Source organism: Poeciliopsis prolifica, unplaced genomic scaffold (assembly GCF_027474105.1).
Source record: "Poeciliopsis prolifica strain line A6 unplaced genomic scaffold, Auburn_PproV2 SCAFFOLD023, whole genome shotgun sequence".
In the NCBI taxonomy this organism is placed as follows: Eukaryota; Metazoa; Chordata; class Actinopteri; order Cyprinodontiformes; family Poeciliidae; genus Poeciliopsis; species Poeciliopsis prolifica.
In genome coordinates this window covers 1,908,754-1,933,302 of record NW_026562398.1, presented here as the reverse complement: position 1 = coordinate 1,933,302, position 24,549 = coordinate 1,908,754, and the positions used below count along the sequence as shown (strand labels likewise).

The window sequence follows — 24,549 nt, the reverse complement described above, 5'->3', positions numbered from 1 at the left end:
CTGAAAGGAAATATTGAAACATTAGCCACTTTTGAGTGACTTATCATGTGAGTACTTATGACCGAAATCCTAATGTTATCATCCATGGCAGAACTTTGGAGAAAAAAATGCTGTCTGTGCAGAGCTCAAATTGAGGCATTCCAGATGTTTCCATTAATTGATAAATAATATTGTAGGCTGTTTATTTTTTTAATGTCATTCCAACTTTCTGTTTTTTTGTGTTATAGTAACTACCTGGAAAAAAACGTACTATGCTCCATGACAGGCATACTTGATAGTTTGTCAAATGCAGAAATTACATTTATTTTCATACATCAAAAACTATTATGCAGTAAATCTCCAGCAAAATGTAATCTGCCCTCAGTCATCAAGCTGGCACAACATGGCCACACCACGCTTAATCCAGTGCTGTGGACGCTTGTTTGTGGGCAACATCATTGAAATGACAAAATTAGTGGAGTGTCCTGTGGTAGAGAGAGTCCCCTTCCTCTCACTGGTCTTATAAAGAGGGCAAACATACAGTTGGTCAGGTGAAGTGTGGCTGCTCTTTTGAGCTGTGTGGAGAGAAGTACACAAAGTAATGAACAAGCAAATAAAAATGGTAAGGACAAAGATAATGAAACAATTTAAATAATAAACAGAATGGCAAAACAAAATTGGACTTGTAAAAATAACTTAAAAAGGTATCTTGAAATATCAAAAATGATTTGATATTTCAAATTTTTGATATTTGTCTACCACATAAAATCTCAATAAAATACAGTCAAATTTTGGGTTTCAACATTACAAAATCTGAGCAAGATCAAGGGCTATAAATAACTTTGCAAAGACATAATTTAAAACAAAATACATTTAACACAAGTTTAGAATACTGGGACTTGTGATGGACACAGCAAGGCTAGACTTACTGGGTTGTATCCAAATGATGGGCATAGAGTCAAACAGTATTTTGGGGTACTGCTCAGCCAGGACTCCACTGATGATAGAAAGATGAACAAAAGTATTATGCAAAGATGTTTTTCTGCATAAACTAAATGTGCCACATTGCTCAATTACTTCAGATACTACAGTTCTAAGTTTGATGCAGTGGAAAATGTCACTCTTTAGTGCAAGCAAGGCCTTGGTTTTAAGCTACTTATTGTGATGTGGTTTGTAAATCATGTTGTACAAAGACCCCAAGTGTACTTGAGACACCACAGGAAAGATGTAAAAGACTCCCTTCAGTCTGCTCATCAGCCTCATGCTAAGCTGGATAATGAGGTCATCTAATTACGTTCATTTAAATGGTCGCGGTGGCTCTGTGACTTTCAGTAACTATAAAACTGCTAAACTAGTTTTACTGAGAGAAAAAACATGATGCATGTCTCCTGCTCACTGGATGATTAATAATCTGTAAAACAGATACTCTTGTAATTTTGGAAAGCTCTCATTATAATGTGTTGATTTTTAACACAAGACTTGAAATAGCTTTCTCTATGTCTACTTTTATTTTCACTCTGCATGTTTAAATATTCTGTGCAGCCAATTCTTGTATTGATATTTTCTGAAGAGTTTGAGTTAGAGAAGAGCAAGGCCATTTGTCAAAGTTATGTTGTTGAAGACATTGTGCTTGTGATCGATGTCTTGGCAATAACTACAAAAAATGTCACAGGTGACAAAGCTGACATTGCTTTAAATTCATTCCATAATTTCCATTTTGCACTGCAGAGCTGTATATTTGTTTAGAAATCTTTTGGTACACGTCTTGTCCTACTTTGAAACCATATAGTTACATCTACCTGTCTCTGTCCCATCGAGCTCCATCGACAAACAATCCATGAACGTAGACACCATCGTTGGGTGCCGTCTCCGAACTGTCAAACGAGAGAACCTGGAGTACAAAAACCAAACAAGTCCCTGTTTTAGAGCAATCAGACTGAATATTTGACACGTGAAGACACAGCGGGTGTTTTATACCTCAAAATCAAACCCTAAAAGATCAATGGGGATATGGTATTTCCTGGCATAGTTTTGCATTGCCCCAGTTAGGAAAGCCTGGGTAAAGAAGAAGCCAGACATCCAGAACACACTGGGCTTTTGGGTTTCATACCAACTCTACAGACAAACAACGTAAAAGTGAAAATAGAATAAAATGTTAAAAAACCTCATACTTCACTTTTTGCATAAATAAAATTTGCTATATGCAATTCTTGCAGGATTCTTTACCTGTAAAAACTTAAGCCTAGAAAGAAAGTCATTGATGTAACTGCCCAGGGGCTTCAGGCTTGGATAAGAGCGGTTTGCCCATTTCTCTGGTACCTTGCCAACAATCAAACTCCCTGCAACAGCCTCCAGATCGGCATCCATCACCACCAAGCCCTTGATAGCTTTCAAAAGGTTCTGTAGACTCACACGGATGGTACTGCACAACCTAAGAAACCAAATCAGGAGTTTTAAATTACATAGACTGATTGGAGATTTTAGCTGAACAATAGTTCATTGTTCGTACGTGTTATAGCGCTCCATCTCTTGGACAAGGACTGTGTTCATACTCTCTTCATAGCGGACAGGGAACTTTAGGAGAGCTGCTTCTGTGTCAAAATTATTCGGAAGCTAGAAAAAAGACCAAATGTATAGATGGAATTATAGATTGATTGTCTTTGTGATAAAAAAAAACCCTGAATAATCAAAAGAAAAATACTTTTAATAAGCTGCCAGCTTTTTTTGTAGTAGGCTAAACAAGAATGTCCTCATATGTTTCAGTGCAGTGAAATAAATTTTCATCCTTCATTTCATTTAGTTAGCAGCAAAATATCTAGAAAAATCTACAACTACAAGGCAGAGGGAAATGCTGGCACTTTGTGCAATGATCCTAAATCCAACTATAAATATGACAACATGCATTCAATAAAAAAATCTTCTGCATTTGCTAAAAATGTTGTCTTCTATATTTGATTAGACTTATTTTTTTAAGAACAAACATATGTAACCATGTCTACTACGAGTCAATTTGTGTTTCAATAATTCAGAGACAGAAATGAAAAAAAAAAATGTCATAACTGAGGATGGTTTCTGTTATCCTCTATATCCTTAAAGCAATAAAATCCCATCTGACCATTGTTTTGAGATATGCAATAAATGTTGTTAGGCGTAACTACGGTAAACAGTTTATTCATTGCTTTAGTTACAACTAAGAAAACACTTTATAATTGATCCTTTTAACTTTGAAATGGCCAACACCAACTTATTACATTGGCATCAAGGTTAGTCTTCTTTCCACTAAATGACATTAATATTAATTACACTGAAGAATAAATTAATTAGTTTCATTTATTTTTGCAGTTGCTGACATTTATATGTGCATACCGATGTTAATAACACACTGATGAATGAAAGATACATTTGAATTGGTTGATACCTGAGTGAGGATGTTATTGGCTATTTCAAACAGGGCGTGGTCACCCCCAGAGCTGCTCCCTCCTTTCTCCCCTCCACCCTGAGTGAGTAGCAGTGAATCAAACAACAGCTTTGTCTGCTGCAAATCTTTGGAAATGTCCACATTTTCATGCATCCCAAACACCTCTGGATTTTGGGTGAATGGAAGATTCTGAAATACAAAGTTAATGTTACTCATACAGTTTAGGGGAACAGAGGGGAAACATTTACCCACATGAAGAATATGTATACCTTGATGAAGAGAACATAATCATCATAGCTAGATTTGGGTGGTGCAAAGTATTCACCACTGGGTGAGAAAGGGTAGCGAAATGTCTCAATAATTTCTTTGTTGTAGAAATCAGCCAAGATTGTCAGCAAGAGCCGCCGGTCCCAGTCATCTGTCACACGGCCACCGTAGTTACACTCTCCAGTAAGATATGTTATGGCCTCCAAGGGCACCTCCTCATACTCATTTATAAATAGCTGCAGAGATAAGAAGTGAAAGATGTTTTGAATTTGTGACGATAAAATTTCCAGTCATTCCTGAATAAAATACCTGGAGTTGTCTGATGCTTATCCGGAGGTCAGACTCATTGAAGCCATAGGGAATATTCCAACCCAGTGGGCCAAACTTTTTCCTTTCCTGAACAAGTGCATGGAAGAAGCACAATCCAAACAGAAGCTTTTCCCAAATCTAATGAAGGAATCCATAAGTTATAAAAGCCCCTCAGTGCAACAGATGAATTTTAATTAATAGATCCCAGACTAAACTCACCATCTCCTTCTCAGGGCAGTTATTGAAGAAGTTTGGGTCAGAGATAGGGTCAGATAAGTAAGACTGCAGGAGGTTGAGACGAAGCCCAGTAGGGGGCTCATTGGTCATTTTCACCCCATTCTGAAGGATGGTCACTGGAAACTGATTTCAAATATACACACTTAGTAATTATGGCTTGACCTTTTTCCACTATATGTAATCAGATATGACAGGTTGCCCTAATTGTTTGCAATTGCTTACTTATGTATCAAGCCTTGCAAGAGTATTCACACCCCCCAATTGCTTTCAGATTTTGTCAGATTATACCAACCACAAACTTCATTGTACTTTATTAAATGTTTTTTTTTCTGGCAAGCCAACAAAACAAGTACGTAACTGTGAAGTGGAGGAGTTTGTCTGATTTGGTCTGGACTTTGACTGGGCCATTGTAACACATTGATGTAAACCATTCTATTGTAGATCTAGCGGTATGTTTAGGGTATCTGCCTTGCTGGTAAACCTCTGACTCAGCATCAAATCTGTCTTTCAGGTTTTCAAAGAGAATCTGCCTTTATTCAGCTCCTTAGTATTTGAGCCCGTCTTCCACATTTTTACAGACCCTTAATGGTCTGTGGCAAACTGTTAACATAGTAATATGTGTCTCTCTTTTAATAAAAAAGAGATACACATACACTTATAATGACTGTAGTCGAGTAAACAGATTTTTCCACCATTGCCACAGGTCCTCCAGATTCGCCATAAAGCCCTCGGCAATTTACACACAGGTGACCTTTTTGTACTAACTAGATGACTTTAAATACAGTGGAATTTATTGTTATTTTAGAGTAAATGGGGTGAATAAACCCCACATTGAAAACCATGCTTCCTTTTCAGTTCCACTTCACATCAATCCACTACTTTCTAAATCCTCAAAAATGCATTGAAGTGTGCAGTACTTTGAGGGTTATAATATTAGTGAACCTGTACCTTAGGTGATGGATAGCTTGTGAGCCACAGGCGGAAGTCTTGGTGGCATGTCGCAGGGCTGAAGTTCTCGCAGATTTTTTCTAAGCTTGTCATCCAAGAAACGGCCAAGTGACAGTTCTGTAAACACACCCATGATCCCTCCTCCATGGCTGTTGATATCATTTTAGAAGCAATAGGACCCTGACCTTGACCCAGAGAGATAGACTGGAACTTGTTGCCGCTCATTTTCTTGTCATTGGCAAACTTTAACAAGCCTACAGGAGGACATTGTTATTTTTAATGAGATGGGCTTAAAAGCGTTTTTAAAATCTATCTTTTGTACTGACAAACTCACTAGCCATGGGGTCGGCTCCTGGAGAAAGCACAAACACAAGTGGGATGGTGGAGTTGGAGTCCAGATAGCTCTTAGCCAAGTCAAAGGGAGGAGGCTGGACAAACTTCTTCCCCAAATTGGAAGATACATATTTAATCATACCTGGCACCATCTTATCAGGTCTAAGGCATCGAATAACAATCATTTTCTGCAGGGTACTGAGTTTGTCACACCAAGGTTCAGGTAGAGGGACACTGAATGGCTCCTTACTCTCATGAACAACCTTAAAGTCATCTGGATTATTGATGAAAGCCTCTCTGTGCAGTTAACAACAAATAAATTCATTATTTACAAGACAGACCATAACAAATGGGAACATAGAATGAACAGCTACCAATGTATTTGGTTGAATGACTACTATTTTTTACCTTATGCCTTGTAATCCGTGCAGTTCATTGGCTCTGCAGATTTCATCCCAGCATTTTTCCTGCAACCAGCTGGAATCTGGGTTAGGAACAGTGTTCTTCAGACCTACTCCTCCGGTCAACAAGAACATGAATTCTGAATGTTCAAGTTCACCCTTTGCTCTGAGAAAGTATTATAATAGGAGTACAAAGACACAAATATATAATACATAAATTTGACCTTTCTACATAGTCTCTTGCAAAAACAAAACAAAAAGTGAATAAACGAAACATTGCTTGTTTTTTACTTACAGGAGCAAATTGCAGCAGAGGAGAAAGGAGAAGAGGAGTTTGTCCTTCTCAAAGAGAGATCGGCAGATGTTGCAGTACAGGTTGAAGGTGAAGTGATCAATTAAATAATGAAGTCTTCTCTCCAGAACCTTGGACTTGTTACTAATCAGTAAAAGAAAATATAGCTAAGTTCAGATGGAGAACAGTTCTCGTCTTTCTCAAAGAATATTAAAGTACACTTTAAAAAAAAAATGTAGAAACCAAGTATTTAAAGGCCAGTAACATGCTTTAGTTTTTATGAAAGACATTTATTTTTTCTGAAGGTGTCAAAATGGCACAAATTAAATTATTTATATGTAATTTGTCTGTGGTTAACTGATTAGGCACAATGCATGTGACTTAACTGTCAAAAATATTTAAAATAGTGACAACATTTTAAAAATCGCACTTCGGATGTAAAAAAAAAAAGCAGTTCACAATCTTATTCTAGTTAACCAAGCTTGTGTATTTGTTGTTTTGTTTTTTTGTCAAATGAGTATTCTCAGATTGTGTCGTGTGCAATGAGCATCTGTTAATCCTTTGCACATATATAACCCACCTGTCTTGTATGGAGTTGATGTAGAGATTCACAAACCAGTTTAGAGAATACTGATACATAGGGTCTATGTTGGTCAAATCAGCGATACTGAAGAACAGGATAGACGAGTGCTTGGCAATAGGTCTGTAACCTTCTCTAGACTCTGCGATCTTGATTTCAGTTTTCTCTGCAATCTTGGAAATGAATAGAACAAAGGGGACAGATGGAACTTTATAGACTCATTAAATTATCCTTCCTAATTTGATTTGTTCAGTATAATTTATACCAGTTGTTTCTTTGTAATCTCATTGGACATGATCTTTGCAGAGTCGAGAATCTGAATAGCACTCTCATCCTCCAGGATATTCCCCTCAGAAGACTGTAGCGTTTCAAGGATTTTGTCTTCAATTTCCTTTAATTGTCTCTTATTTTCAGCTGACTGTAGAATCAGTGCGTTTCTCTCCTCTTCCAGTTCTGGCCTGCAGCACACAAGAGAAATTTCTGTTGCTACAAGCTGGCTGTTTGCAGACATAGCTTAGTAATATCTTACCCAAAGCATGTAGCTCTGAGACTTCATTAGTACAACAATTAGGAAGGTGGGCCGAGACCAAGACTGACTTTCACCATCTTAAATGACTGCATCTCCAAACACATGACCAAATCAATGCACAGTATTTTGTGACTCTTTAAATCATTGTCATAACTATTACACAAAAGCTAATTATTATTTAGGTTGGAGGCAGTGCTCCATAAATGGTCTTCCTCAAGCAAAACAGAAAAAAAATAAATTCTGGTGAGATTATGACTGTAAACCAGCAGTTTAAGACAAGGATATATTTTTTGATATTTTCACTGCCTTACTCTCTGACTACAAATAAATACATCACATTTTTTGTTCTCTGTATGTGTTTCACAAAGAATATCACTGGTGGCAGCCAGACTCCTTCCTCGATTTTCTAAGAAAATAATAAGAATCAGCTTATGTGTGAAGAATCACACAATGTAAACATGATGATGGGTTAAAGAGTCATGAAAGACTGTTTTCATAAACCAATTTGACAGTTTTAAGATGATTAAAGTCTATTTTGCTCTCTGGCTCTCTGGATTAGCTGTTAGCTCCAGCTTCTGGTAACAACCTATCTGTATTCAGACTACGATTAAGAAAATCTCAAAAATCCTGCATTTTCCTTTTGACATAATCCAGTGGTGTAAAAATAGTAAGCATTTAATGCTACCTCTCCTTAGCAACTACAATCCCCAGCAACTGGTCCTCCAATCCCTCTGGTGTGATCATGAAATTGAGTAGAGACACTTTGGTAGACAGCTCTGGCAGGTAGTGTGGGTTCCTCAGCTTTGTGGTGATGTACAAACGGAAATCGCTTGAATACTCGATCACAGACTCACCAAGCTTGATGCAACTTACACCACCTATGTAAAATGAAGAAGTTTGTAAACAGAGAAATGTATTATGTAATTTTAAATCACAGATGTTCCTGTGGTTGCTATCAAGTCTCACGCCACCTTGTTTGAAGATTTGTTTAAGCAGCAGTGGTTCCAGAGAAGGGTCTAGCTCCTCTCCTACATTTTCCAGCAGTAAGGGTGTTCCAAACTGGATGCAGTTTTCTAAGGTTCTTAGGTAATCCGCGTCTGTTAACTTAATTACGCTCAAGTTATTTTCCTTCTCTGAATTCTTCACCCACCTGTTGGCTTGACCCTGAGGGTCAATCATTAAAGGCCTACAAGAAAATCAGATGAACACTGTGTTTACATTTAACCAGAAGTAATATTTCTTTTCACACTACTTTTAAATAAAAATAAAAAGCTATTCAGAAGTAGATTAGAGAAACAAGGACATACCATCTGCGTGAATTACTGACAATGACACCATTATCAATAGAGAAAGAGTCACTGGGAAGGCCTGCAATGTTCCAAGCTCTGATTTTTATGGGATCTCCCAGAGTTTTACTGAGAGAAAAGTCATCTGATGATGGAATATTCTTAGACTGGACACATGTAATTAGGAAAAGAGCAGTTAAGATATATCGGTTGTGAAAGTGCAATAATAAAGGAATAAAGGGAGGGTGATTACTTGACAGAGAGAGGTCCATGTCTTGGTGCAGTTATGTCTAAATCCAGAAGTAAAAGCCCCCAAGTAGGCAATGACACCAGCGGAAATAAGAACATCTCCAGTCAGGTTGTCATACGTGTTCTGCAGGTCATCTGCAGCTTTCGACCATCTAAGAAATGAACACATCACAAAATAAATCAACTGCATGCATTCATGACAACTGGAGAAAACTTGCAACATCACAGTGACCTGGTCTTCTCTCCACCAAGACCTCCAATGAGTTTTTCAGCCCTTTCCAGCTTCTTAGCACACAAATCCACTTGGTATTCGAGCTGAGCTTTTTCCTCTGTTTTTTCTTCGAAGGTTTTCTGAAGTGATGCTAGGCGGTCCTCGACCTCCTTCAACTCAGATCTCTTCTGGTCTAGAAGAGCGACAGTGACAGCCAGGGACTCCTGCGCCTCAGCAAGACTTTGCTTCTTTGGAGCAACGACCTAAAATCAAAGAAGGAATTGTTGACTTACATAAAAGACAGAAACTTGCATGCAAGCATTTCGAAAAAGCAATGAAGGACCAAAATCTCTACACCTTTGCCACTCTGTCATAAACCTCTATTGCTTTGATCCACTTGCAGAGGCCTTCTGCAGCTGATGAGGCTTTAGCCACTTTGCTGGGGTCAAAGTCAGGATTCGTCATGTACTCGCTTCGAATTTTTTGCATCACAGCAATCTGTAATTCAGCAGTCAGTGGGCTAGTTAAAAAGCATTCATTTTTGAGACATTATTTTTTAAAAATATTTAATTGCTGCAATTTTATGACACTTACTGGAATGTTATCCTTGTCATACTCTTTGAGATCTCGTAAAAAGTTCATGTCACCCAGTAGTTTCTTGCTTGGACCCCAGAAATCAAGAACCTAGGTCATAAAAACCATAAGATTGTACAATACGTAATTGATCATCAGGAAATTTTAAAAGTTCTTCTTATACTTTGTGTCACCTTTTTTCCAGTCCCAGCTGGATCAGCTATCCTGTCTGGTTTTATGTCCTTCATCACGCATACAGCTGACATCACCAGCTTCACTCCTGACGGGGGATTTTTCATTGACTTCACAATAGTAACGTCCGCGGGCTGGAATAAGACAGACAGCTTCAAGTATTCTGCTCTCTGAATTGCAAATATTTCAATGTGAAAATTAGTTTTAAAAATAAATGCAAGTGAAGAGCACCAACTTTTAATGTGTCCAGGGCAGCGACAGCAGCTTCCAGAGCAGGGACGGCTTCAGCCAGTTCACTTTCACACTCATTTTTCAGAGCCTGAGCCTCATTAGCTTTTATAGTTGCTGCCTCTTCATCAACTCGCACAACTTTACTTATGGCTTCTACTTCAACTGATTCTTCTTCTATCACCTGTTAAGTCCCATACAAGATTCACATTTACATCCACACACAAAACCTTTCAAAGTTTACGAACCACAATTCAAAGCAAGTGTCAGGATCTTGCATTTTTAGGTTATTTTGTAGTTTGATTTGATTCTAGTTTAATTATTTTGGGTTCTTCTTTTGGTTGGATCTGTCTTGTTCCTGTTTTCCTTTAGTTCAGTTCTTTTTAGTGATTCTAGCTATGTTTCTTGTTTCTACTGATTCTTGTCACTTTATTTTAATTGTGTTTCTTCAGTCTAAGTTATTCTTTAGTGTTATATCTATGTCCTGCTCCCTAGTGTGCCTCCTTCTCTCTCCCTCACACCTGCAATTTTATTTTTTTTAAATCTTTTCTTTAATGAATAAAACAAGGTTAATTCTATGGTGTCTCTTTGTAATTAAATCACTTAAAAATGGACAAAAGCAATTTCTACTTCAAAGAGATGGATATTTAATAGGTTGTCATTAATTTTCTCATGAATGTATAATACTCTAAACTATAGTGTTGATAATGAGATATAATAAAGGTATGATTGGTGGTTACCTTCATCATTTTGTTGTTCTCTATCTTTGCAACTTCAAGCTTGGGTTGTAGCTCTACTAACTCCTTTTTCATTTCAGCAACCTGCACAAAGAAAGCTAACCTGTCACCTTTACTCATTGTAGACATTTTTAAAAATGTCAGAAATGAGAGAGCAAAAACAAACCTGATGAAAGGTATTTCTACACATACCTGAGATTCAGCAAAGGCCAGCTTATCCAGGCCATTTGTGTACCTCTGTTTTGCCTTCATGACAGTGTCTCTCCGCTTAGTCAGGAGTTGATAGAACGTTGCAATCAGCTCCAGGTAGGATGTGGGAGTCACATAATTAGTGCGCCCCAGTTCATCTAGGAATCTAAAATGAAAAAAATTGTGTGACTACATTTTACATCTTAATTTAGTTCACTGATAAATACCATGCTTCATTTCACTGCACATTACTTCTGTGAGAGTTGTTTGGCAGAAGTGTGAAACGTTTTGCAGATGGGGATGACCTCGATCCTCTCATTGTCCGTCATCTCCAGAGTACCCAGGAAGCAATTAGCTACTCTCTCAAGAGCTTCTTCTGGCCATGGCTGTAAGGGCGCAACAAAGAACATGAAACATGACTCGTCACACAGACATGAACAAATGTAAAGATAAAGTTCTTCTGTCCCTTTTTGTTAACCTCTTATCTAATTTTTACTTTTCTTTTATCAAGTCATACACATTTATTTTTACAGCAAAGTGAAATTCAATATATTTTATGTATATAAATATCTGCCGCCTTATAATTCCACAGTACCTGATACCAGTCAATAGTGCAGCAGTTTATTAAAGATGGAAATTGCCGCAGACGATTTCGAAAGGCGATCCCAATAGGACTAAAGGCAACAACCACATGCAGGTTCTCTCTACAGCGTGAGATGAAAAAGGCAAAGAGAGTCAAGGGGCTCAGCTCCAGATTTTTGTTACCAGCCTGGGCAACCGGACGTATTGCCTGCAAAATCAAGAGAAAAGCATTTAAACATACCCTAAAAAGACTAAACAATTTTAGCATCAGTACCTTTCTTTTAAAGGTGTAAAGTAGCTTACCTCCAAGACTTCTTGTTTCTCATCTGCAGCAAACAGATTGGGCACTTCTCCTGTGTTCAGGACACTGTCCACATCTTCCAGAAAACCCTCATCCTTGATCTGGGCATCAGTTAACAAGAACACCATCTTCTGTCCTTTACCCCCAGCATTTTTCAGCAGCATCTACAATTTTTGGCATAGTATGCGTAAATATGTCATACAAAAGCAAATATCAAAACAACCATCTTAGGAAAACATACAGCTCCTTGGACTATATCTGAACTTAATTCATTGTGTGTTGTTGCAACCACAGACGTTGTATTTGTCCTTTGGATTTTTCATATTTTGGTTGTATGTCAAATTAGATGCCGGTACATTGAAACTCATAGCTGTACAATGTCAAAATGAAAAAGGTATCCAAGAACAATATATGGCTTAACAAGGCACAGAATACGACAGTGTGAGGTGGAAGTGTCTTCAAATCTAATAGTCAAACCTTGAGGTCGTCTCTCCACTCCGTCATGCCGTAACTCTTAGAGATCTCAGGCTGGAACAAGGTCATGTGGGCCATTGATGTGGCCAGGCGGGTAATAGACTGGCGGCCGCTGCCTCCGACTCCAGCAAGCAGAGCATTGCCTCCAGGCTGCTTTAGCACACGGCTTACGCGGGACAAGTGCTCCAGTACATAGCTACATAAGGCAAAGTCTTTTACCAGGTGATTAATCATGTTACTTTAATAACATAAAAAAAGCTAAATTTCTGAATTTACAGCATAGAGGTCAAACCTGCTGGTGTTGGATGTATTCTCATCCAAAAATAAAGTATTCATACAAAATAACTTCACATTTTAAACGCTGGGAGGACAAAAGCAATGTACCGGAAGATGACGAGGTTCATCCGATTCTTGTGCAGCTGGTTGTATTCTTCGAGACATGCTTCCACCACCACAGCAAACGCTTCTGTTGATGGCACCTCAGCATATAAGCGCTCATCATCCTCCAGCTCAGGTTCCATGTAGTCACCAAAAAGAAGATTCCGCATGTCTTCCTCTACCAGCTGTAAAGACAAACACAAATTTAGAGTTTTCTAAATACAGTGTAATCTGTCACTGATTACTATGCTTTTACAGTTTAAATTGTAAGAAAAAAAGCATGAACACCTCTTTTGTTTCACACGCTGAAAGTCTAATAAACTGAAATCTATAAAACAGACAAAAGAAAACTGAAGTTTGGCTTACTTTGCTGCCTTGTCTCAGGTGATCAAACACCTGTTCAAAGGACTCTTTAAAATGATCTTTGACGATTCTGTTCATCAGTTCATAGAGCCATGCTCTGTCTTTGTCATCTACTAGACGATCATAGTAGACACGGAAGACTTCATGGACAAACAGGCGTATCATGGTATGTCTGCCTTCCAGAGACTCCGTCTTCAGCAACAGGCAGCCTTGAATGACGCGGGAGAAATCTCGTAGGTTGAAAGTGTAGTGAGACTTGGCTGGAGTCGGAAGAAGGTTTTCCATGGCTTGTTTATACACCTTTAAAGTAGAAAAGGGAAGAGCATATAAAAGACCAAGAACAAATCTGGGGAAAACATAAACATGAAGTTTAATCCGCTTAAACCTTTCCACCATTTGTAAAGTAACAATTACAAACATTAGTTTATTTCATTGGGATCAAAAGAATGTGGCGTATAATAGTGCAACAGCATTTTTTTCAGCCTAAATGAGTCCATCCTTTGTATAGCCTCTTTTTCTCAATGTTGAAAATTTATGGGGTAAATTGAAAAAGTGCTTTCATCATTATCTTTCTGCCTTACATTCATGTGCTACTTTGTGTTAGTCTGTCATATAAAACCTCAAAACATACACTAAAGTTAGTGTTGTAATGACATCAACCCTAATAAAGGCTTAAGAGTGTTTTTACAAGGCGCTAGTCTTAAGTGAAAGTTATAATATGTCTTAGAGGCAACTCACTTCCATTGTAGCTGCCACTATTTGGTTGCCAGTGGTATAATATTCAGGGGCGAATCCATTGTTTTTGAGGTAGAAAGCCACAATGGTGGAGAAAATGCGAACCATGGTGTCGTCACTGAAGGGATTTATGCTAACAATGTTGAAATGCCGAAGAAAGCGAGGCGTTACTGCATTTCTTCCACCACCCGGGGGACCCATTGCACATAGGAACTGGATGTCAATTAAGGTGATCCTTGTTGTATCCTTTAAGTCGTACCTAACAGAGCATAAAAAGTGACATTTAAAGGTTTGAAAAAAATGATTTAGTGCATTTTTCTTTGCCGATTGTTTACAGTGGCTTCTAAGGGTAGGTTGATACCAGTTTCGATGGTCCATGTACTGTCGTAGAAGCTCCACAGGAGGTTGAGCACCAAACTGCTCCAGGGCAGGCATGTTCATGTCATCTACAAAGATGACACACTTTTTTCCCACTGGAGGGCCAAACACTCCTTTCCTTCTCTTGTCCAACCTGGACATGATTATATTCTACAAGATACAACAAATACACAATAAAATTTAGAATGCTGAGAACAGCTAGATGTTACTGTAAGAATACCATTGTATTCAATTAATCAAGCAACTCTTTTAACAGCTAATTAAACAATGGGTATCAACAACTCTCACGTTACCAGAACTAACCTGGGTTTGATTGGCACTTGTCCGGGCTGAAAAGTTGATGAAAAAGGGCAGAAAACTGTCTTTGTCCAGATTGTTCATCAGTTTCTCCTTCACATAAACAGACTTCCCAGTGCCAGTGGGGCCAACAAACAGGGGAGGACTGGGGAGATTATTTGTGAAATGATAAAAGCATGTTAAATACCGTAACTTACAACAATATATAGTGCCAATCAGCAGTTTACCTAAATTCATCATTCACAGGAATTGCATATACATTTTCAACTTTAATGACCCATATTAACATTAAGAAATACAACTGCACTGAGTAATTAAAACAAGAATCGGGTGCAAAAGTAAACATATAATTTGATCTGTCTCTAATTAAACCATGGTCCAATATTGTACAATATTAGTGAAATTATAAGTAACATTAAGTCATTCTATGGATTAGAGGAATTAATAGTAAATTCAAACTAGTCCACATAATTCTAGTTTTTAAGTGTCATTAAGGTGTTCATTTAATCATCATTTGACATCCATGGCCATGATGGATTTATGTAAACTTCTGACAGGTACTGTAGATGAACTTCATATCTGTGGAATACATGCAGTTTTGAAATCTGAGTTGACTGTAATATCTAAGAATACTCACACTCCATGGTGGATGCAGAGGTCCATTAGATAAGTGTAGCGAATGGTATCTATGGTGGGAACAATGATGTCCTGCACCTTTGTGTTTTTATCTCCCAGGGAGACGTTCTTAATTGTTTCATTCCAGTGAAACCATTTTCCTCTTCCTTTAAACTGTGAAGAGGTTTACAATACAATTTATTAACTCAACACTAATAAAAAAAAAAACCCTTCAGAATATATGAGCAGATTACCTCATAAAAGTAGTCATACACCAGGCCTTTTTCCTCCATGTGACACTCCCATTTCCCAACTGTTTCAGGGATTGGACATTCCTGTGTTTCCCCAGCAAGTGTGGCCCTTACAAAATGACTGAACTTCTCTCTGCTGTCTGCATCACAAGCACCCCCCACAGACCACACCAGGGAGAAGGCAAAAGCTGCCTGAAAGCAAAAAAGAAAAGAAACAAAGGATGAGAACAGCAAAACGTTCACATAACAGATTAAAACCAAAAAGGAGGTGTCTTGTTTTTGTAAAGTTGTAAGTTGAAAAAAAAAAATCAACATGATAGAGTGACAGTACCATGATCCAGATGCGAATGTTCTTATCCTGTGGATGTGCCGTTATTGGTTCAACAAGCAACATCTCAAACAGTCGACACAGGGCCACCGCAGTGTTACTGTTGCTAGTGGAAACAACCTCCTGTGAGCAGATCCACATGATCAATTGTGCATTTTTTTGTACAAACGAGAAAAAAATGTTTCTGTAAGAGAAGCTTTTGCATCTATGAATTTGTGGAACAGGGCCCAGTTTACCTTGCACTGCTTGCGTAACTTAACAATGGACGGTGGCAAGAGCCAGAGGAAGAGCTCCATCAGCAGGGCATGATGCTCCTCAGACTTCAGAGGATCAGGAAGAGTGTTCATCCAGGAGATCACCAAAGGCTTCCAGCCCAGCTGAGAGGGTTCCATGTAGACCATACCACATCGACTGACTGTGGCAGGCTGCAGTTGCAAAATAATTTATTTAAAAAGATGCTAAAAAATACTTAATTAGACAACTTAAACATGTGAAAATGCAAGTCTGATGCACCAGAAGCTGCATACCACTATATAAACTGCACCCTTTTAACTTACTGAAGCTTGTGACAGATCCATTGCTTCAAATATAAGACTCATCTGGTTGGACATCTGAATTATCTCACCACTCATCAAGCACAACTGCAGAATTAGAGAAAAAAATATATGTTTATATATTGAAAACATAAGCATGCATATCAGTTTTACTTTAACTATGCACCTTTTTGTTGTCATCCAGTACAGTGTTCATACTTTCAATCCACAGTGTATCTATGGGACCGTCAAACACCACCCACTTGCGCTCTGGTGTGTCTCCCAAAGCAAAGTCACGAAAAGTGTTGGCCACAATACCGTCTGTCCACTGACAGAAAGAGAAAGCCAGTAAGTGAAAAGAAATATCGAAGAATGGGCAGCATATTATTATAGGTGTAGAGACTGATAAAAGTATTTATATGTGATTTTTTCATATTAAAAACACAAATGTCAATATTTTCAATGGAGTTAACTGGGGTTTTCAGACTAACACAAAGTAGTGTTAAAAATTTGATGCAGGAAGTATATTTATATAGTGCATGGCAGCAGCAAGGCAATTCAAAGTGTCGTATGTGATGATGTGGCATGGCATTTTGCATTTAGCAATCTTGAATCAATAGCTTGAAAAAAACACAATAGCTTTTCACATCTAAACACTGACATTTCATCACTTCAATGTAGATAAAATTAAATAAATATCAATTTGATACATGTTGTGGGTGATTCCCCAGCTTTATGGTGAACTTGTGGTCCAACCTGAAGTCTTTATTTTATCATCGTGCAAACAGTTGATCATTTCCTGGATGTAGATTCATCCATCGTCATAGTATCCCTGTCCATGCTGAGGAACAGCAACCCCACAGCTTGATGCTGCCACCACCACCATCATTAGGATGGTATGTTCCTTCATACATATAATTTTTAATATAGGTTGAAATGTTTACCCTGGTCTCATCTGACTAGTGCACCTCCTTCCTTTGTGGTTATAATGTGACAAAATGTGAAAAAGATCAAGCTGTATTTGCAAAGCACTGTCCAAATGAACACATAATGCTTTTGTGATATCTTGCAGATCATAAAAGGGACATATTTACCTCATGAGAAACCAGGTCAAACTGTCCAAAGAGCTGTCCCATAGTAATGGACTTTGGATTTAATGTCCTGAAGATGACCTTCTCTTCTCCTTCATGTCCTTTCTCATTCATGAGAGTCAGAGTGTCAGCTAAAACATGCAACACCTTTGTTTTCCCAGCAAAGGGCTCTCCCACCAGCATAAACCTGTAAAATGACTTTTTTTTGTGTATAATTGTATTTTATGGTAAATATGACCACATGAAAACCTAAGCATGACCTACCCATGTCTAACTATCATCATCTCATATGTCTGTATGATCTTTTGCAAGAAGACTTCAGTTGGCTGCACATTATGCTTTTCACAGCACTCTACGGCAGACTCTAAGAACAGCTGGTAAAAATAAAGAAAGACAGATAAAAACAACAATACATTTAGAATAGCAAGACAGTAGTTTGAGTAAAACTATTAACACATCAGACCTTATAGTCGGCCTCAGGAAGAGAGATGCCCGGAAAAAGATCGCTGGTGATTCCGTTGAACAAAGGAATATCGTGGGACAGAAACTTGGGCTCATTGACATCCTTTATGGATCTCAGTAGCTGAATGATACAACATAAGAAAGTCACAAATAACTTAAGATGATCTGATGACTGAAGCTGCAATGAAAAGCATAAACTGAGGTTTGTCAAACTAATTATGTAACTTCTGCACAATTACCAGAATGTCTTCATTCTCATTGGGATACTTAAGCTTGAGGTTTCCTGCAGCGACTAGCACTGCTTTGACGGCCCTCATGCCATAATCATAGTGAAACTGGGAGGAGAGCTGCTCTGAACAAAGCCTGTAGGTCATCACAATCTTTACTGACAGTGGTTTGGCATTGAGGAAGCCGTATGAATACAGAGAGATCTCTGCAATCAGAGCGTAGTTTGGGACCATCATGGCCACTGTTCGAAACAACACCTGCAGAAAAGCAAAATGTACAGAAAGACTGAAATGTTCCCACGTGTCATTACATTAATAAGGTACGTTAAATGATACAAATAAAACATATCATGCATTATTTCTGACAAAACACCTTGAGGTTGTCCGGAAGCTCTGAGCGTCCCGCGTAACCGGGGTTCATTGTTATGGAAACAAAGCAATTGGGATTGAGCTTAAGCGTAGTTCCTTCAAAATCAAAGTACTCCAGTTTCAGTTCTATGGCCCTCTGGATGCACAGAACCTGCTGAGCCACTACAGACAGCACCTCCAGCTCAATACGGTTAAATTCATCAAAGCATGCCCAAGCTCCAGATGAGGCTAAACCTTTAAAAAACTATGCAAAGGATTAAAATATATATTAAAATAAGATTTTTAACACATACAATAATTCGCATTGAATTTCAAGAAAATAGTACTTTTCCCATTGCAATATAATCCAGCCCATCTGAACAGTTAAAGACCACACACTGCACAGCAAGAGCTTTGGCTAAATCCTTGGTGGTTTCAGTCTTTCCCGTCCCAGCTGGACCCTCAGGTGCCCCACCCAAATTAAGGTAAAAAGCTCCAATCTATAACAGAAGGGAACGGAATCAGATTTCAGCATTTATCAACAAGACAAGATGCATTATTCATATTTAAGATAATTTAAACAAATGTTATTTTTGTTAACTACCAGAGTTCTGTAGCATCTGTCAGTCAGAGGAGTGATGACCAGACGTGGTGAGTTCCCCAGGTACTCATAGGCGTAACAAACATCACAGTTGATAATGTGAACGCGAACGTTTTCATTGGTCCAATAGTAACGAAGCTGAGCTAGCCACTGAAAGTCAGTTTCATGCGATACACCTAAAAACAACAACACTAAAGTTCTTGGAACTGTACAAGAGAGCTCCTTAAATATTTTAATGATTTTAGGGACGGTGTTACCTTTCTCTATAAGATCCATGACAACATCCCGGGCATGGACGTCAATTGTGACGAGCGCTCCCAAAGTAATCCGGGTTTGCTTGGAAAGTTTTCCTCTCACCAACTTTATGATGTCATTCAGCTGATTCTTCAGTTTTTCATAATAGGCTTTTATACCCTTCAGAGAGAACACCATACTGTTATGATTATTTGAAGAAATAATCATTCACTATAGAGTTAATAACATTACCCTTTATACAGCCACACAATTAATCTTCTTAGTCCAATTTAGAAAATCTCATAAAAGTATGGTAAGTTCTCAAATCAAGCAAAATAAAACACAGAAAGACTCACTTTCACCCCTTTTCTGATGGCCTCATGAACCTCCATAGTCCAAAAAATCTGAGAGGTGCAAATAACTACCTGTCCAGGCCACTCTGTGACCCACTGGTCCCGTGGAGTCGCAGGATAGGCCTGCCATTTAAAAACATGAAAACATTTTATGGATCAGAAAATTTCTGTTATGTAAACAGAAGTTTACCCACTCATCATCAACATTGATGCCATTTACATTTCAGGTATTTATTGGTGCACTAGATAAAATTCTCCACAATTAAGGAACATTTCTTTAAAAGTCAGTGAGGGCATATATATTTGATCATGCATAGTTTGGCATTAAGCGTTCCTTTTCTATAACATTGAACCTCGGTTATAGTGGTTTTCTATCGAGAACAATGAGAGAATATCTTTTACTGTATGAACCAGAAAAGATCTGCATTCAATTCAAAATAGTTACCAAATGCTTCAAATGCAAAATTCCAAGCCCCAAATCCATACATTAATGCAAAACAGTCATGGTCATTATGAGTGTAGGTAAACTTCTGACACTAACATTATGTGTAACAGTGATCTTACCAATCTTGAGCGGGCTATCACATCTCTGATACTGCGAAGCATCACATCCTCCACCTGAATCAGCCACTTCTCCACAGCTCCTTTGGCTTCAGATGTAGAGATACGCTGGATTAAATCAACACGTTCGCCTTCGCTGCTAAACATAGCCTGAGCAAAAACAGTACATAGCCAATTAAAACCTAATCACGCACAATGTTACATTACGCATTTTGAATAAGAAAAGTGTTTTACCTGAATATCCAGATTGGGTAAGAAGTCCAGTTTGGAAATACCCTCAAAACACTTTTTCAAATGAGGCTGAACTAGGAGTGGATCTTTGGTTTCAGAGAGAATCTCAAGCATTTCATCATTTGACAGAAAGAAGAATCTGCAAAATAGATCACCATAAAAATTTGAATATTGCCACATATAATAAAACCAATTGGTCGAAAATTGCGGAATTTTTTTTGTTTGTTTACCGTGGGAAAAAGAGCCGTTTCTTCTCCAAATAAGCATTCAAACCTTTCATAATTTTATCGAGGAGCTCGTTAGAACTTTCCAGCTTCTCCAACAAACTAGGAAGCGCGGTGGCTGGCAGAATCTGAGATGAAGTAATGCAGAATAGCTAAAAGATCTGTTGTCAAAAATGAAATCAGTTTTGCTTTATTTTATTTTTTTACCTTAGGATCTTTGACACAATGTCTCATAATCTCTTTCCAGTTTCTGTCGACAGCTTGAAAAAGCCTTCCTTCTTCTGGGATCTGCTGCATGATGTCCTGAGATGAAAAGATGGGCTCCAGGTAAAGCCACTGGGCCTGCACCTTTAGCCACTCATCTATGATTGTCTGAATGTTAAGCAGGCGCTCCTCCCATTCCTAAAAAACAGAAAAGAAACTCTTTTATGATTTGATAGTACAGAACTATGACTAATACTTTTTTACAATGAAAACTTCAAAAAATTGTACTCATTCATAACAGAAATTGTTTCCAGAACAGTTTACCTTAATTTCTTTCTCAAATGGTTTGATGAAAGGAGAGCCCCTCATTGTTTGGGTCTTTACAATTTGATCATCTAACATTGTCTGAATATCATCCAAAGCAGTCAAAATGGAAACGCCAGTCTCTCTGTAAGGTTGATGGCTGAAGGCAACTCCGTCCCAAGTTTGCACCATGGTTTGCATGGCTTTCTCCAGGGAAAACTCCTACAATGAAAGATGATTTACAAGGTTAGCCTACATTCAGATCATAGTCCTTTTGTGACAACCTGTAGAACAAAACAAAACATCTTAAGGGAGTCTCACCTTACTAGCAGCAGCACTGATAGACTCAAACTCAGTCAGATAAGGTGTTAGGTTTTGTTTTAAAACTTTGCGTAATGTTGTTCCAGAATTAGGGGTTAGGTCATGATCGGCTATTTTAGACATGCTGTCCCAGTGACGTTGCCTGATACCCGGGTTACACAAAACAGACACAACGGGAACATATTCCTGTTGATGCAAAGATACATACATTAAAAGCTACACACCAGCAACAAAAATAAAAAAAAACAGTTATGTTATGTCATGTTACAATTCAGTCATCAGCAGTTTTTGAATACCTTAAACGTTTTGATCTGTGCCATAGCAGCAGAACACAGAATTACTGCTGGGTCATCTGGCCTTTTGACCTCTACCTCAGGGACCTTCTGCTTTTTCATTCCAGAAAGCTTTTCCTTCTCTTGTGCAGCCTTAATCTGCTTCTGCTGGAAAAACTTCAGTAATTTAAAAACATCCCTATAGAACTCATCCACTTGACTTTCCATAGTCTCCCCATTTAGTTCCAAGAAAGAGCCATCCATCCATCTGCTCACAAATAGAGAACAGGTTTATCACAGGGTGTTATTAAAATAAAAATGTTGCACTTTAGGGACTGATTTCAGACCTGCTTTCTGTGTTCTGCCATTTAAAGACGAATGCGAACAGCTTATGGTATGGTTCAATTTGTTCCTTGATGGTTTCAACTTCAGGGTAAGACGTCACGTCCCATTGGTAGAAGATTTCTTCCTTATTAACAATTTCTATTGCCTCCTCGGCGTCCCGGATAAGTTTCTGTATCATTCTTACCTTTGAAATATACTGTTCAAAAGGTATGTTTAATAAGATTATGGCTTTGGGGCAATCAAAGATAATGAAAGTTGCAGAAACAGCTGACAAAGAATGTTACTCTCCATTTCATACATTTACCTTGTAAAAGTATTTGTGTCCCTTTTTTATTTATTTATTTTTTTTCTTATTAGAACCACAAGCTTCAATGAACTTTACAAAGATTTTATGAGACAGACTAGCAAAAAGTGAGACAAAGTTCTGTAGTTTTCTAATTTAAAAATGAAAATCCAAAAGGTGTGGCGGAATATTTAACCCCCATTTACTCTGATACTCCTAAATAAAATTCAGTACAACTAACTACTGGCCTTCAGAAGTCATTAGTAAATAAGAGTCCCCCCTCTTATTTACTAAGAGTAAATAAGTGATAAATTTTTATTATACAACCAGCTATTCTGTGAAGGTTAGAGAACATTGTTAGTAACAAACGAAATAACAAAGATCAAGCAGAGAACCAGACAAATCAGGGATGAAGTCATATCTACGTTTTTAGCATGTTTATGTAATTAAATAATAGCTAAATTTTTATGTATAAAGCTAGAGCTTACAGGTCGCCTAAAGTGATTGACTGAGAAAGGAGGGCATTAATCAAAAATGCAAAGACGCCCATGGTATCTCTGGAGGTGCACCTCAGGTGAGAATATCTGTGAAAAAAAAAAGGTTTTGTAATGTGCACTTCACAAATTCTGTCTTCATTGAAGAGCACTAAGAAGAAAACTATTGGTGCCATGAGAACATTAATTTAAAAGTTTGCCACAAGCCATGCTGGGCACACAGCAAAGATGTTGAAGAAGGTGCTCTGTTCAGATGAAACCAAACTTAAGCTTTATATATCTTTACAGCACATCGACCTGTTGAGAACTTTAACAACCCCAACAGTAAAACATGGTGGTGGCAATACTGTGCAGCTGGTCACAAATGACAGAAACATGAATGGAGATTAATGGGACGACTGTGGTAAGAAGGATTGACTCGTGGTCTTGCAGTCAGAAAGTTGTGAGTTCTGTTCCTCGTGCTGTCAATGTCACAATATAATCTACCATCTGTGTATAAGTGTATGAATGTGTGCATGGTGATGCAACATGGTGTATGTGTATATAATTTACAAATTTAAAGTTGCACTGTAGGAAAAACCCAGTTAGAGGCTGCAAAAAAAATTCTGAAGACTCAGGCAGAAGTTGGAATTTGACCAGAACATTGACCCTAAACATATAGTTAGAGAAACAATGAGACGATTTATGTCAAAGTATATGTTGGAATGTACCAGTTAAGCCTATGTTGTCAAATTATATAGTTGTGGAAAGACTGCTTTGCTGCAGAGTTGACAAAAACAACACTGTGTGCCACAGATATATGGAACACTTTTGAAATTTGTATTTTTGAAATTTGTATTTTTTTAAAATTTTGTAAAACCATGCATTTTTGCCTTATTTATAAAGTCATAAAATCTACAACAAGCTTCCATACACAGCAAAACTGCCAAAACACCGTTTCTTTAAATCAAGTCTAACAACCCACATGATTATTGTTGCCTTTGACTAATATCAACTGGAATATTGATCAGTTTATTTCATGTATACTTGATAATGAATACTCTGGGTAATTTTAATATTGGCATCTGACAAAATTTTTATTGCTTGTTTCAGAATTGGTAACTGTATTATCTTATCATGTAAAGCATTTTGAACTGCCTTATTGCTGAAATGCACTATACAAATAAACTTGACTTAAAATACATTGAAGTTTGTGGTTATAACGTGAGAAAATGTGAAAAAGGTTCAGTGGATATAAATACTTTTGAAATGCATGAGATGTGTTAAAATGATCATGGTACCACCTGTCATGCATACCCTCCATGACAGGTCAATTCAAAATTGGTCAACAATCGAAAAAAAAATAGACAAGGTTTATGTAATAGCCAAAATGACACTGTACCTGCTGCAACATATCCAGGCGAGAGCATTCCACTATCTGCTCTGACAAGTTTCCCAATCTTTCAAGGTCAATCTGTAATTTTTCCCTTTTCTCTACCAGCTCTTTCTCTCCTTTCTGCTTGGCTCTCTGCAACACCTGGAAAATAAAAAACGTGTGCAGCGTCAAATCTAAAAAATAAATACATTAGAAATTTAAAGAATGATATAGTTTAGAAGACATACCCCATCGTTGTGCACAAAAGCATCAAGTATATTTTTGGGCCAAAGAAAAACAGTCGAGTTAAGTTCCAAATCCTCTGGTTCAATTATGTGGACATCCAAGAGATACATAAGTCTGGTGGCTGCTTCCTGTAAGTGCATGTTGGGATGTATATGAGATTTAAGAAATGTTTTTCTGCAAGACACAACAGCTAGGACCGAAT

At 37.9% G+C, this 24,549-nt stretch overlaps 1 protein-coding gene across 1 annotated transcript in view; it reads right to left on the bottom strand.

The window, feature by feature from the left end:
• Window positions 1–278: 278 nt before the first annotated feature.
• dnah12 (dynein, axonemal, heavy chain 12) overlaps window positions 279–24,549 on the bottom strand; it is a 29,002-nt gene continuing 4,731 nt past the window's right edge. Inside the window, exons 13-73 of the mRNA XM_055046161.1 lie at window positions 24,350–24,475; window positions 24,129–24,263; window positions 21,973–22,166; window positions 21,650–21,893; window positions 21,354–21,539; window positions 21,054–21,254; window positions 20,733–20,927; window positions 20,532–20,653; window positions 20,305–20,440; window positions 20,074–20,220; window positions 19,513–19,632; window positions 19,180–19,336; window positions 18,926–19,098; window positions 18,669–18,821; window positions 18,347–18,586; window positions 17,986–18,231; window positions 17,748–17,867; window positions 17,549–17,658; window positions 17,288–17,471; window positions 16,381–16,521; window positions 16,218–16,301; window positions 15,897–16,085; window positions 15,664–15,783; window positions 15,336–15,524; window positions 15,104–15,255; window positions 14,473–14,611; window positions 14,153–14,319; window positions 13,795–14,050; window positions 13,060–13,356; window positions 12,700–12,878; window positions 12,319–12,511; window positions 11,844–12,005; window positions 11,554–11,748; window positions 11,211–11,344; window positions 10,962–11,124; window positions 10,773–10,853; window positions 10,040–10,216; window positions 9,807–9,938; window positions 9,634–9,723; window positions 9,397–9,537; window positions 9,061–9,302; window positions 8,833–8,980; window positions 8,601–8,746; window positions 8,265–8,479; window positions 7,979–8,171; window positions 7,030–7,222; window positions 6,765–6,937; window positions 6,188–6,328; window positions 5,900–6,058; window positions 5,493–5,788; window positions 5,159–5,412; window positions 4,193–4,333; window positions 3,974–4,111; window positions 3,667–3,900; window positions 3,398–3,586; window positions 2,489–2,592; window positions 2,206–2,410; window positions 1,957–2,094; window positions 1,779–1,870; window positions 909–976; window positions 279–554 (exon numbers count right to left, since the gene is read on the bottom strand). Of these exons, the coding sequence (XP_054902136.1) occupies window positions 361–554; window positions 909–976; window positions 1,779–1,870; window positions 1,957–2,094; window positions 2,206–2,410; window positions 2,489–2,592; window positions 3,398–3,586; window positions 3,667–3,900; window positions 3,974–4,111; window positions 4,193–4,333; window positions 5,159–5,412; window positions 5,493–5,788; window positions 5,900–6,058; window positions 6,188–6,328; window positions 6,765–6,937; window positions 7,030–7,222; window positions 7,979–8,171; window positions 8,265–8,479; window positions 8,601–8,746; window positions 8,833–8,980; window positions 9,061–9,302; window positions 9,397–9,537; window positions 9,634–9,723; window positions 9,807–9,938; window positions 10,040–10,216; window positions 10,773–10,853; window positions 10,962–11,124; window positions 11,211–11,344; window positions 11,554–11,748; window positions 11,844–12,005; window positions 12,319–12,511; window positions 12,700–12,878; window positions 13,060–13,356; window positions 13,795–14,050; window positions 14,153–14,319; window positions 14,473–14,611; window positions 15,104–15,255; window positions 15,336–15,524; window positions 15,664–15,783; window positions 15,897–16,085; window positions 16,218–16,301; window positions 16,381–16,521; window positions 17,288–17,471; window positions 17,549–17,658; window positions 17,748–17,867; window positions 17,986–18,231; window positions 18,347–18,586; window positions 18,669–18,821; window positions 18,926–19,098; window positions 19,180–19,336; window positions 19,513–19,632; window positions 20,074–20,220; window positions 20,305–20,440; window positions 20,532–20,653; window positions 20,733–20,927; window positions 21,054–21,254; window positions 21,354–21,539; window positions 21,650–21,893; window positions 21,973–22,166; window positions 24,129–24,263; window positions 24,350–24,475 (10,233 nt within the window). The 3' untranslated portion in view covers window positions 279–360. The remainder of the gene's footprint in view (window positions 555–908; window positions 977–1,778; window positions 1,871–1,956; window positions 2,095–2,205; window positions 2,411–2,488; window positions 2,593–3,397; window positions 3,587–3,666; window positions 3,901–3,973; window positions 4,112–4,192; window positions 4,334–5,158; window positions 5,413–5,492; window positions 5,789–5,899; window positions 6,059–6,187; window positions 6,329–6,764; window positions 6,938–7,029; window positions 7,223–7,978; window positions 8,172–8,264; window positions 8,480–8,600; window positions 8,747–8,832; window positions 8,981–9,060; window positions 9,303–9,396; window positions 9,538–9,633; window positions 9,724–9,806; window positions 9,939–10,039; window positions 10,217–10,772; window positions 10,854–10,961; window positions 11,125–11,210; window positions 11,345–11,553; window positions 11,749–11,843; window positions 12,006–12,318; window positions 12,512–12,699; window positions 12,879–13,059; window positions 13,357–13,794; window positions 14,051–14,152; window positions 14,320–14,472; window positions 14,612–15,103; window positions 15,256–15,335; window positions 15,525–15,663; window positions 15,784–15,896; window positions 16,086–16,217; window positions 16,302–16,380; window positions 16,522–17,287; window positions 17,472–17,548; window positions 17,659–17,747; window positions 17,868–17,985; window positions 18,232–18,346; window positions 18,587–18,668; window positions 18,822–18,925; window positions 19,099–19,179; window positions 19,337–19,512; window positions 19,633–20,073; window positions 20,221–20,304; window positions 20,441–20,531; window positions 20,654–20,732; window positions 20,928–21,053; window positions 21,255–21,353; window positions 21,540–21,649; window positions 21,894–21,972; window positions 22,167–24,128; window positions 24,264–24,349; window positions 24,476–24,549) is intronic.